The 13206-nt window shown below is 55.1% G+C and overlaps 1 protein-coding gene across 4 annotated transcripts in view; it reads right to left on the bottom strand.

The window, feature by feature from the left end:
- Window positions 1-5531: 5531 nt before the first annotated feature.
- The window catches only part of TBC1D16 (TBC1 domain family member 16), an 87863-nt gene continuing 80188 nt past the window's right edge, over window positions 5532-13206 (bottom strand). For 2 of the 4 annotated variants that reach the window (XM_052657433.1, XM_052657436.1), the window contains exons 11-13: window positions 11804-11950; window positions 10720-10968; window positions 5532-10567 (exon numbers count right to left, since the gene is read on the bottom strand). In XM_052657433.1, the coding sequence (XP_052513393.1) occupies window positions 10720-10968; window positions 11804-11950 (396 nt within the window). In that variant the 3' untranslated portion in view covers window positions 5532-10567. Of the gene's footprint in view, window positions 10568-10668; window positions 10969-11803; window positions 11951-13206 lie in introns of those variants that run through there. The other 2 variants (XR_008201006.1, XM_052657435.1) reach the window with 2 other exon arrangements.

Genomic DNA, 13206 nt, shown 5'->3' with positions numbered 1-13206 from the left:
ATGGGAGCATCTGCCAGCCTCCCTCCCTCCTGGAAGACCAGTTCCTAGTGAGAAGCCTTGGGTTTGCAGAGATGCCACTGTGTTGCTGAATCCCTCAGCCAGGTCTGTGTCTGAGATCCAGTAGGACAGCTGAGAACAGCAGTGGGGGGCCCATGCAGCCCACCTCCAGCCTCGTGCAACCTACCTGGTGCCCCTGGGCCCAGGGGGCAGGGTATGCCCAGCAGGCCTCCACCCAAATTTTGGAACCTGCTTTCTGGAAAGGAAAACCCGCTAGGGAGCTCAGTTCCAGGCACGCTTTGGCAGTCTCTTAGGTGTCCAACCTTAGCTGGGGCAGGAGCCACAGGAGTTGCACCCATCAACTGGTGGGACATTTTCTGGTGGGGTGTCCCCTCTAATAGAAGCCACATTCTGTGGGCTCAGCACCTCACTCTACAAGCAGACCATGGTGTTCTGGGTCAGTTTCAGGCTTGTGATGGGAGTCGAGGTCTGCGCAAGGATCCAGAAGACCAGGCTGGTTTGGTGAACCATTTCAGACCCTGGGGGTCTTGCCCTATTTTGGGGACCTGGTAAGCTCTTTGGGGCTGGCCTGGTGACTGCAGTCTGGTCCAGTGGGTTGAGGGGCAGTGGTCTTTTTGGTAAGACCCCTTACCTCCAGTATCCTTCAACCACTGCATGGGGGAGGGTGCAGATTCGAGGGCTGCGGAGGGGTTAGGAGAAGCTTCAGGCTGGAAGTCAGCGAGTAGGGGACCAAATCCCAGCCTTGCTGTGCTGTCCCACCTGCCAGCTCTTGAAGAAACACCTGTGAGGGCAGTGCCACTTCCTACCTAAACTAGCCTGAGTCAAGTTCCTGGATCTCACCCTCCTGAACTATTCCCCCACTCCCCACCGCCAACAGCCCTGAAGTGTGCATTCCAAGAAACATGGGGAAGAGCTGAGCTCTTTATCTCACCCCACTTCGAAGCCAGCAGTTCACCTCCCCTGGAAATGCCCTCACCCCCACGTCCCTGAGCACCGGACACCTCCCACCCCCTCCTTGCCACTGTGCTTCAGGCTGCTGACTCTGAGCCCTGAAAGTTTACTGCTATTTATCAGCACAGCTCAGGCAGTCATGTGGCCCCATGGAGGAGTAAGACCAAGAATGGGGGTGGGGAACTCCCATCTAAATTCATCATTTGACAGAACCTGGGGATTTATCAGAAAGCCCAAAGGATGGCTTGGGCTTTGGAGAAAGGCAGAATGTTCCTGGAAATAGAACGGACCCTGCCATTTGGGTAGATGGGTGGGATTCCCCCAGAGGACATCTGCCCAGAGGTCTGAGGGTCCCAGGGACGTTCCTTTTCTAAAATTTCTAAAGTTTTCCAACAGGGACACGAGGTGGGCATAACGGAGGGCAGGGCCTGGATACCTGACAGAGCTCTGGGAGGATTGTCATCACAGAGTAATGCCGCCCACCTCTCACCCCCCTCCCCCCACTGTGTATATGCTTCGTTGGTTCTTTGTCCCAGCTGGTTGCCTTAAGTACACCTGGATTTCCTTTACAGAAGGACACTAAGACCCCACAGAAAGCAGGCTCCTGGCTGAGCTTATACGAAAAGCCAGAACGCTCCACTCATTCGCAGTCCCTGTACTTATTCGCCTTGGACAGAGTGAGGAACCCTGCGAGCGAGGGGCTTCTCCCATGAAGGGCGAGTCCACACCAAGAGTCCTGGAGGGCAGAGGGGATGGGACATCAAGAGGCTGGTGATTTGATGGTCAGCTCCTGGTTTCCCTTGTGGCTCAGCAGCTAAAGAATCCGCCTGCAATGCGGAAGACCTGGGTTCGATCCCTCGGTTGGGAAGATCCCCTGGAGAAGGGAAAAGCTACCCACTCCAGTATTCTGGTCTGGAGAATTCCACGGACTGTTAAGTCCACGGGGTCGCAAAGAGTCGGACATAACTGAGCAACTTTCACTTTCACTTTCCCGATGCCTAGCCCTTCAGCACTGCCTCCTGTGACCACAGGTGGCTCTGCCCAGCTCTTCTCACCAGAAGAGTGGAGAGTAGCTAGTTGGCATTCTTGTCACTAAGTCATAAACTCTTGATAACATTTGCTATCCTTCAGTCTTTATTTCAGACAGGGTCCCATCCTCTACCCTTTGAGGTCTGTTTAGTCTTTTGTTGTGCCTTTCAGAATCTTCTACCCATCCCCCTGTAGCTGGCGTCCAGTCAGGCATTGGCCATAGTTCTCCAGTGAACTGATCTGAAGCTCTGACATCTTATTCCAGAAGGCTTCCTGGCCCTTGTCCATTGCTGTATTCTACTCTTAGGCTTTAAAATCCCCAGACTGTTGCGCTCACTCGCCATAAACTTGTGGCCACTAGAACCCTCAGTGTCTTCTTCTATTGTGCTTACTCATGGCCAGGAATCAGTGACCTCAGTGAACTTTGTATCTGGTCCCTGGTGAAGGTTCCCCACTTTGCGGAGCTGCACATGTCTCCTGTTGGTTGAGAGGAGTTTGAACCTGCTTCTTCCTCCTGGGGGCTGCTATACCCAGCCTATGGCACTATCCCATTGTTGCACCATCTTAATTTCAGCATCCAAAGGTCCATTTAGAAAACCATTAAGCCATTCTCTCTAATAACTCAAAATATAAAGTGCTTTCTTTTGTTCAGTGTCAAATTGCTGATGAAAGAGCTTGTGGCATTTGACCTATCATGGCAGATATATTATCATATTCGGAGAATAATGGCATATTTTCAAACCACTTTGTCTAAATCACATGGACATGCCCCAGGAGCCCAGAGATCTGGTTGCTCTCATGAGATGCAGAGAGAGGAGAGCCTCACCTGTGAGAGAGGGGATAGACTGAGGATGAGGGATGACTTTAGGGGTGTCTTATGGCCAGCATCTGAATGTGGTCCATGAGGCCACTGGCAGGTGTCCTCCAGTCTGCAGAGGGTGTGACAGTGGCTGGGGAGGGTCCCACCCTCCCCAGTGGCTGTGAGGAGGTGGGGGGTGGTAATGGAGACACATTCACTTCAATGGTGAGATCACTTGTGCTCCCTGATAACTCACAGAGATGACTGGGACCCTGATCTCACTGTAATTTTTCTTCCAAGGGTCTCCCATGCTTGTCAAGCCCTGGTGCTCCAAGTTTTTGCTGAGTGGTGGGAAGGAGCCTGCAGCCAGCCTCCTGTGGGTTCTGTCCTAAAAGCCAGTGCTCCTTCACATGGAACTCTGCTCAATGCCATGTGCCAGCCTGGATGGGAGGGGAGTTTAGGAGAGAATGGACACATATATATGTAGAGCTGAGTCCCTTCACTGTTCACCTGAAACCATCACAACATTGTTAATTGGCTGTACCCCTATTCAAAACGTTTTGGTGTTAAAAGCCAGTGCTTTAACCGAACCGGGGAGGAGGAGGGCTGGCTGAGACCTCCTGGCTGTGTGTGCATTTGTGTATGTGTGTGTATGGTGGTGGTGGCTTCCCAGCACAGGGACAGAATGCGGATAGAGATGCAGTGTGCCTGAGCATCAGGGCTCCAACTAAAGGAAAGAGCCAGACCTCACGCACTCTCTGGGTTTGGACAGAGGGTGTCTTAATGGCAATGTTAGGCCAAGAGCAGACAGCCCCTTGCATGTTTTGTGTGGGATTGCTCCCACCCTTGCCATGACATGTCCTCAGGTGGGTGCTGGGGGCAAGGAGAGACATCAATAATAACTGAGACTGAACTGGGTTGATAGGGCTCATAATGGGATTCAACTTGACTGAAAGAAAATCATGTCAGTGATGTTTCTGAGTCTCTGAAGCCAAAGGCCACTCCGACCTGGGGAGTTCAGGGTTTACCCTGGGGGCCCCAAAGGTGCGGACATTGAGTGGCTTCTCCCAGGGCTGGCAAGGCAGTTATGCTCCTGGAGGGTTTGAAGTGTACATACCGCTGCCCCAGAAACCTGTGACCCAGTGTGCTCGACCTCGGGTCCCTGGAGCAGGTCCTGAGACAATGGTACCAGTCTCCCTGGTGGGGTTCGTGGAACACTTGCTGAACAGATGCATGGAGGGATGATGGGATTGGAGGGTGCACTGGATGGTGTCTCTGAAGTGAATGGACCTCAGGAGAGTTTCTGCCGCTAGCAGCGATGTAAAGACTGCCAGTCATGCAGATTGCCCATCCGTGCTGCAACAGACAAGTTGCTCCCAGGCACATGGGCAATCCTCAGGACCACAGGACAACAGAGGCTGGGCCATTCCAGAGGCTGCCCTGAAGAGTCTGGCTCTTGGGTGGCACATCTCTGTGGCCATGACTACATGGCTGTTATTTCAGGGAGAATTAGAGCAGAACAAGCACCTGATGGAGCTCCTGGTTGGAGCAGACCCAGGGTATCAGTGGCCAGACAGATTTGAAAGGCCACGGCCCAAGGCGGGGGTGGGGGTGGGGACCATAATGGGCCTCTTGCATGGCTGCTCTGTGGGTTTGGAACCATCCCTTTCTGAGGACAAACCGACCTACAGCCATGCCCTGGAGGGTGGTGATGGTTGGACTGTCAGTGCCCCTGAACTCCAAGCGGCCTCTCTGTCTGCACTTGGCCATCAGCTGTGACTTCAGCTCCCAGGTTAGAATGGGACCTGTGGGAGAAGTGGCACCTCCCATCCCCCAAAGGACAGGTAAAGGTTTCTCTAAGTGGAGCCACCAGCCATGCACGGCAGCTGAAGCATCACCTGGGCCTGCTGCCCCTCCTGGCTGTGTGGTCAGCCAGCCTCAGGCAGGGGTATGCCTGCAGAGAAGGGGTGATGAAGCTCTCTGTGGTCTCAGCCAAGACCAGGTAGGTGGAGAGTGAGACAGACCCTGAAGACACGAGACCCTTGGTGCCAACGCTCAGATGGTGGCACATAAGCCCTCCTCCCCTCTCAGGCAAAGGACGGAAAGGCACATAGAAAACCAAAAAACAAAAAACCATTTGCAAGCCCTTAGGCACTACGTTGGGGCCCAGAGCCTGCAACCCACCAGCATGCTCCAGAACCAGATGGGCTCCCGCCCCCTTGCTCACCTCCTTGTAATCCTTGGGGCATGTTCCCTGCAGTAGGGCTCCAGGGCATGGAGGTGAGAGAAGCACCATGCCTGAATCCCACCCTTAACAAGGTCAAATTCATCTTCTTTGCCTCCGCAAAAAGTTTATAAGACTCTGGCTTTTCCTGAAACTGGAGGCCTAGCAGCTAAATCTCAATAAAATGCTGTGTGTTTCCAGGTGTTGGGGCCGGTCTCAGGGCTCCCAGTTACCGGGGTTCATGGGCACTTGCCCACTAACTTTCCATCAGGGAGGCAAGCAGCTCCTCCCCTCTAGCAGGCTAAGTGCCTGTCCCCTTCAGATGCTTGATGGACCCCTGGGGCGCCGGCCAGGTTCCCCAGAGCAGGGCCTGCCACTGGCCAGCCCTCTGGCCCTCCTTACTCTTCCATGGGGGCCCTCTTCACCCAGCACCGGAACCTGCCACATTTGGACCTGACAAACCTTGTCAGACCTCTTAGAGGTGCCGCAGAGCATATGTTTGTTGTCAGTATGATTTTATTTACTTTGCAGTGGGATCCATGAGAGCCGGAAGCATTGTGGGGGCTGGGGCCCCAGCGGTCAGAGTGGCCAGTCCCAAGCCTGGGGCAGCAGGCGATCGTATTTAAAAAACAAAATAAAATACAGAGAAAGAATTGCTTGCCATGGACATCAGTGATCTCTTGGTAATGGTGGAAATTTCTTTAAACTTTCCCTAAGACAACAGAAACCCTGCCCTCTGATTAACCCAAGGTGCTGGAGAGACCAAGTGACTTGATCTCTCAACTGGAAACGTACTTTCCTACCTAGAAATTGAGTGCAATGTGTTTAATGGCCAGATGCCTGCAGCCTGTCTGCACACCCGCCCTGCCCCCCAGAGGCCTAGGGACATCCCTCTCCAGTCTCTACGCCTGACACGGGGGGCCACAGCCCCCTCCCTGCTCCAGGCTCGAGTGGGTTTCACAGCCCCAGGGGAGGACCCTGAGGCCTGGACCACGTCCTGATGCAGAGCCAGGCACGCTGCACACAGACACGTCTCTCGGGGTCACCAAGGTCATGGCTCACGGTGAGTCTTCCCTGTGGCAGGAGAGAGGTGGCCTGGGGTGAATTTCACAGAAGAGGCACAGAGGAGTACCCCTAGCTGGGGACGCGCAGTCAGGTGGATGTGTGGAAGGGTGGGGGTTTGCTGACTCCTGGAGCAGGGTGAGCTCTCAGATTGGGAGCACACCGCCTCTCGGCCAAGGCTGCAAGGCCAGGTCTCTTCCCTGAGTGGCAGGTGAGGTCCCCGGGACTGGGAAACCATCTTCATGACACTGTCACCTGGAGAGTCCCTGCACTAGTCCTGTGAGGTGGACTAAGCCAGAGGCAGTGTTCCCATTCTACAGATGAGGGACCCGAGGCTCAGGGTGGGGAGGTCATGCACCTGGAAAGGGTTAGAGGCAGGACGGGAAACAGGTTCCTGACCCCTAGGTAAGTGTCTTCCTTCTACACAGCACTGCTCACCCTCTGTAGGGGAGCCCTGTCCTTAGGCTTCACAACTGTGGGGGCAGGTCCCTCTTCTCAGTCAGGGATAGCCAGGGACAGAATGCTTTCACTTGGAGGGAAGGCCTTGCAGCCCAGCTTAGAAATCCAAGGCTAATCAGATCCTGGGCCATCTGGTTCCCCAGAATCTCCAGGGGAAGTGCCCAGGCTCAGGCCAGACCCACAGGCTCCCTCCCCTTGCTGTGGGTTCATGGCACAGCTCCCAGGCCGGCCACACCCCTGCACGTGTGTGTGGGATTTCCCGGGGACACTCCGCCTCCTTCCTCTGAGGCAGGGCAGCCTCTAGGGGCCTCTGCTGGGCAGACAAACTGGAAGAGGCTTCCTTCCCTCAGCAGGGTGAACCCAGGTCCTCCTGCCACCACCCACTCTCCCTCCATGGGGGAGGAGAGGCTAAACAGGAGATGGAGGCTTCCGCAGGGCCAGGGCACAGCCTTGAGCAGATTCCCACCCCACCTTGCTGCTGCTGCTTCCCAGCTATTTCTACCAAACAAGACTCAGACGAGAGAGCTCAGAGGGACCTCACAAAACACCGGGGCCACAGAGGCCCCCCCCCACTACAGATTTTGCCCTGTTTCCCAATCAAAGGTCAGAGCTGGGGGACCTCTGCCAGCCACTTCTGCCCTCATTTCAGGACCAGCATCTTCATCCTGTCTAGCTGTCTGCCCCCAGCAGGCTTTGACAGAAAACACAAAGGTCCTGGATTCAAAAACCTCCGTCGTGCCTGACACTGTCCTGTCCGATCAAGACAACACAGCGCTGCTTGCTAATAGCGTCCAGCCCACGTCTGCCAATGGAACTGCGCTTCTGGACTGCAGACCCTCCTCCTCTGCATAGGTGGACTGGGCTGGAGGCGGGTCCTCCCCAGCCTGCCCATCCCTCCCTAATTGGCTCAAGAACACCGATTCCCTTGATTTGTGAGTTCCAAGTCTTCCCTGCTGGGACTTAAGTCAGAACCTTCTGGAATAGCACACTGTTCCCTTCTGCACTTAATCAGACCCCAATCCCACTGTTTCCCCAGCTTGTGCATCTCCCACCTTCCCTGGGCCCAGCTTCATCCTGCCATTGTCTCCCCTTCCTTGGGAGGGTGAACCCCACACTGGGCTGGTGAGTCTGTGCCCCTCTGCCCTTTCCTCACCAGCACGTGTGCATCAAAGGTGCCCTCTCTTCCCAGAGGCCCCGACGACATCAGGTAACGTCAGCACAGACATTAGCAGTGGGGAAACTTGTAAGTATGCGTGCACACGCACACCAGCCAATAACATTAAGTGTCATTTTTAAAAAATGGGTTAAATAAGCAGCATCAGGGAAGATGGCCGTGCCGGGCTGATTATCCCGTATTTGCACGTTCTGGTGGTGGGAAGGCTAGAAGTCTAATGACTGAATTATCACCCTAATGCCTTTTGCTGGCTGGGAATAATCCTGGGGCAACAGCTGCCACAGGGTTTTTGGCTGGTTTCCTCTAATTGCATCCAGATTAAGGGAGCCGTATAAGGGTGGGCTTTCTCCATCCCTCCGGAGCAGTGGGACCTCACAGAGCCCATACACCCAAGTCTTCGGCTTTTTGAGGTCCTGGCTGCTCCATGAAGCCCAGACCACACTGGGGCCCAGCCCAGCACACAGAGTGTGAGGTCGGAGCAGTGAAGGCAGGGGTGGCACTTGGTACAAGGTCTTGGGGAGTTGTGAGGGTTAGGGGCTGTGGTAGGTTCAGAATGAGTGCTTTCCACCCAGGACCCTCAAAGTGAGGGAACCCAGGACCCCTCTCCCTCCACCCCACACAGCAGCCCAAAGGCACAAGGTATCAGAAAACGTGCAGATGCACTCTGGCTACAGAGGAAGGGAGGGGCGCACTCTTTCCCCGTTTAGGCATCTCCAGTCCCTTCAGTAGAAAGTCATGCCCCTGGTAAAAGGCGAGTTCCAAAACAGTGTTATCTAGACCAGGATTTTGTGGCGGTAATGGTAGACTCCCAATTCCAGCTGCCTACCAGCCGTCTGGTTCCTCACCCCTCCCTGAGTCCCCAGCCCCTAGGCATGTGACTTCTCTTACTGCAGAGGAAGTTCCATTTCCCCACCCTTAGATGCTGAGTCTGGCCAGGTGACTGGCTTTGGCCAATGGGATGGTGAGCAGGGGCAGCATCTGTCAAGGCTTGGGAAGGTGCCTACACACTTCTGATTCTGCACCTTTGCCTTGGCCGGGACTGGCTTGTGGGAAGGATGTAAGAGGCATGGAGCAGAGCCACATCTGACCTCTACACACCTCTACATGTGTGAGCACCCTGTTGGAACTTAATAGTCCAACCCAGACCAGAACCGCCCAGCCAGAGCTGCTGCCCCACAGACTCATGGGCTAGCTAAGTGCATGCTATTTGAGGCCACCATGTTTGGGGGCTATTTGTTATGCAGCATTACTGTGGCAATGGATAACTGATACACCTGTTCATGGAGATGTGGTCTCTAGAGGAGGGTCAACATAGTGCCTGGTAACTCAAGCCACTTCCATAACAGATCAGGAGCCATCCTCTGGATGGAAAGGCAATCTTCTTTTCCCAGAAGCTGAGCAGATGAGAAGTCTATCCAGCCTGGGCCCTGCTGCTGGACTATAATGGTTGGTACCCCAAGATCTGGGCACTGATGGGGCTCCAGGATAGTCTCCCCAAAAGGCTCCTGGACTGAGGTGTCAGCAACCTGGAAGTCCCAGTGTCAGTCTTCTGCCCACTGGAGGACATGGACTCATAGAGAAGCTGAGAAGGGAAGAGGCTGATAACTTCCTCTTTCCTGTTGATAAACAACTTTTTAAAGTGGCGCCATCCAGCAGCGTCCACTCTAAGTGAGTAAAGCTGGGGGCAGGAAGAAGCCTTGGTTGGGCTGTGTCTCTGTGATGACTCTCAGCACTTCAAGGATTTTTCTCCCCAGAAGGACATTCAGGAGGATTCAAGGAACGATTCCAGGCTCCTTGTTCCTGTCAGTTCCCGTGCGAATAGCTCCAGTCTTCTATGCTGGCTGGGAGCCTTCCCGTGTCCTTGTCTGTCCTCCTCTAAACCCCAGAAGGAGTAACTGGGGAGGCTCTGGGAGCAGGGAGAGCATGCTGAGAAGACCTGGTTCCCACACAGAAAGCAGGGTTGCCCTGAGTGACGGCTATCGTACTGTGGTTGCTCACGCATCTGACCACCGGAGACGCTGACTTACAGAAGACTGGCGGTCACGGCAGAACGCAGACCCTGCAGGGAAGTGGGAGTGTTTCTGGCACTTTCAGCTGCCTTTGTCTTGTTGGTCAGTTCACATTGTGCCCTTTCCCTCAAACATTACAGATTCCCTTCAGAGAATTTTGCGTGCACACACACACATACATACCTCGACCCATCGAACCCCAAGTTGGTCGCAGTATTTGGTGAAAATGGCCTTCAACACTGCTAAATGTAGACGATTCTTCAACTAAGGGAGAAGAATCCAACACTTCAACAGCCCGTGCTCAGGCTCACAGGCAGCAGATTCCTTCACATACCAAGAGGGTCGGATGTTGAAACGGACAGTGTGAAAACCCCCAGCCTCCTGCTTTTACACCTCTCTACCCTGAAATCAGTGGGGCCTTCTTTTTTTTTTTTTGGCAGATGTCTTCACATCAGCTTTGCAGCTGTGGCTGGAGAAGCTGTGGAGTCTGTTTGATTTATTCAAAGAATGAAACCTGATGAGGGGGTGCGCCCAGCTTGCAAAGATGTCTCTGGGCCTGGATGGGACCCCCTTGTTCTGGGCTCCCCAGTGCTGACTCTCTCCTTCTGTCTCTGTCTCTGCCTTTCCCAGTACCTGGCAATAATACCCTTTGGTGGCTGATGAAGCTGGAGGAACTCCTGGGTTGTGTTGAGATCCGTCAGAGGTGGGCAACACGAGAACCCAGCAAGCCTGCGTCTCCAGGTAGGGTGGCCGTGCATCCTGGTCCCGCTGCTTGGGGAGCCGACTTTTCTCTGGGCAGCTGGTGGGTTTTATTTCTGGCACGTCCGGACTCCAATTTTGTCCTTAATACGAAAAGTTTCCCTTCATGTTGCTCAAGGGCATTTTCCTTCCGTTTCTACCATCCTGTCCCCTCCACGCCCATCCCCACCCCCTCCCCCATGCTTGGGACCCAGCAGAGGTCCCCTAACCCCTCGTCCAGTGCAGGGAGCCCAACCTATCTGCGGAAACTGAAGCCTTCTCGGGGCACCTTTGGGCCCTTCCTGCCTTCTCTGGGGGGCTTGGGGGAAGGCATCTCCACGGTGCCCCCATACGGGCAGCTTTCCGACCCTGGGTGCTGGCCCGTGCACTCCACGGCAGGCATGTAACCGCTGTCCCACATGCCAGTCCCACACAGTTTGCACAAGTCGTGCAGGCTACAGGGGATCCGCGGCAAGAGGCGAAACTGGTACAGCAAACTCCTCGCCTGCAAAGAGAGAGGACAGTGGTGATGAGGGACAGCAGGCAGCTAGCGATCCAAGAGCAGCAACAGTCAGCACCCGAGGCTGCTCCTTGTGCCAGGCCAGGGTGAGGGCTCTGCCTGCCTCATCCCTTTCAACACCCTGATCCAGCTGAAGGCAGGGGCTATGAAGTTTCACAAGCCGCGCTCCCATGCGGCTCGACCCAAAGACGGCTCCCCCAACAGCCTTCATATGGAAGGTGAATAGGGCTGCCAAAAGTGGAACGGGGCCCACCCTGTCCATCCCTGGCTCAGCCTGGCCCCATGGCTCCACCTCTCTGCCCTGCAGGACTTCTTCAAGCCCTCTTCCTGCCCACTCCACCCCAGACCCTAGGCCCTCCTCGCTGCCCCTGGAAAACACCAGAAAGCGTTAAGAAGTGGTGTCTCCAGCAGGAGCCTGGGAAGTAGGGAGGTGGCAAAGGCCCCATTTATCCCACTAACCTTGGATGAAAGGTTGGCCACCTCCCCTTCCTAAGCCTTCTGCTTAGTTTTCCCAGCTCTGGGCTATGAGTGAGGTGCCTCACGGTGGAGGACCTGTCTGTCAAAATGGGTAATCTGTTCCTTCCATGAGGAGAGAGGCCTCTTTTGTCAGCCTGATGCACGTCCTGAGCAGCTGCCAGACATTCTGACCTTGGTGGGGAGCTCCCAGGATGGAGGGTGGGGGCGGGGCTCTGCATGTGGGCAGGAATTTATAAATGTGGGGGGTGGAGCTTATAGGGGCCCCTGTAGGGGTGGAGCCCTGAAGTAGAGGTGGGGCTCTGTGTAAGGAGGGCAGGGCTGCACATTGGGGGGCCACACTCACCTTCCTGAGAACAAGCTCCCCATTCATGTGCATGGCCAGGTTCCCAAAGTGCAGAAGCATCTGGTCAGTGGCCAGCTGCTGCTCAATGACATCATCCCCGTAGATGGCCACAATGGCCACGCAGATGAAAAGGTGGAAGTAATCTGTCTGGGGGGTAGAGAGTGGGTTCAGATAAGGCCCCTGACCCAGCCCCGGGTCCTGACTGCCGGTAGAGGCCACAAGCAGAGCTATGGGGTCAAGGGCTCCCAGGTGAGGCCGTCTGGGTTTGTGCAGCCCTCGGCAAGCCCATCAGCCTCCTCAGTTTCCCCACCTGCAAATGGACCAGTGTCAGCACCTACATCCAAAGGCTGCTGTGATGCGTGAAAGGGAGATGCTGGGGTTGGTCACCGACAGGCAGCTGGTCCCCTTTGGGGAGCCCTCTAGGAGCCTCTCCAGCACATGGGCAAAGAACATGCTCCTCTGAAGCCTGGCTACTACCCATTCTGGGGTCTTGAGAGATGGTGAGTCAGAACCCTGCTCCAGTGGGTGGTGGAACATGCTATCAAGGAAGATGAACTTTCCGGCAGCCACCCACTGGTCACTGTGCTGAGATGACTCTTAGGTTTGTTGGTAAGAAAACTGGGGATGAGAGCCTCAGAGCCAAGCACAGCAGCTCCGCATAGTTCCCTACAATGAGCCCACCCTCTTTAACCAGATTTCAGGCCCCATTGAGGACTCCGCTGCCTTCCCTGCAGGCTGCCTCACATTTTGCTACCCAGCAAGGCCAGGCCTGCAGCAGGATGCTGGCGCTTGGTCCTCACGGGGTACATCCTGTGTCCTCTCCGGCCCGGATGCTCTGAGGGCACACTGCCTTTGAGTCACACTAGCTCCCAGGGGCAGAGGAAGGACAAGGACCACCAGGAAGCCTGTGTTTAGTCTCCTGACGTTGGCCACCCAGCCAGACAGAACCCTGTTCCTTCCCAAACAGGGCCAGGCAGAGCCTTGGATGCGCGGGCAGAGGTTACGGGCAGCAAACACCCCACAGCCCACCCACTCTGGAGAGGCCATTCCCAGACTGCCCAGCCCCTTCCTCTGAATTAATCCGGAATAGTCTTGCTGCGGCTCAGAACGATCCTTCTGCAGCTATTTGAATTGCGGCTGGGGCTGGTGGGGTAGGGTGGGGACAGGACAGCGGAGAAGTTTCAGGAAGGTTCATGTCCAGCTCCTTTGGGAGAGGATTATGGGGAAGATAAGGTGGTGCACATTCTAAAAGCGGCTGGAGGGCAGTACCGGACTAACCCCAGTTCTCTGGACCAGGCCCAGGGCCTATCCCCTGAGGGCAAACTGGAAGTATAATAAATGAATAAAACAGAGCCCTTCACACTCTGGGGACACTTTAAAGTTAAACCAGCTGGTAGTGACCG

The sequence above is a fragment of the Budorcas taxicolor genome, chromosome 19, assembly GCF_023091745.1.
Source record: "Budorcas taxicolor isolate Tak-1 chromosome 19, Takin1.1, whole genome shotgun sequence".
In the NCBI taxonomy this organism is placed as follows: Eukaryota; Metazoa; Chordata; class Mammalia; order Artiodactyla; family Bovidae; genus Budorcas; species Budorcas taxicolor.
The sequence above is the reverse complement of the archived record's forward strand: the minus strand, read 5'-3'. Positions and strand labels throughout refer to the sequence as shown.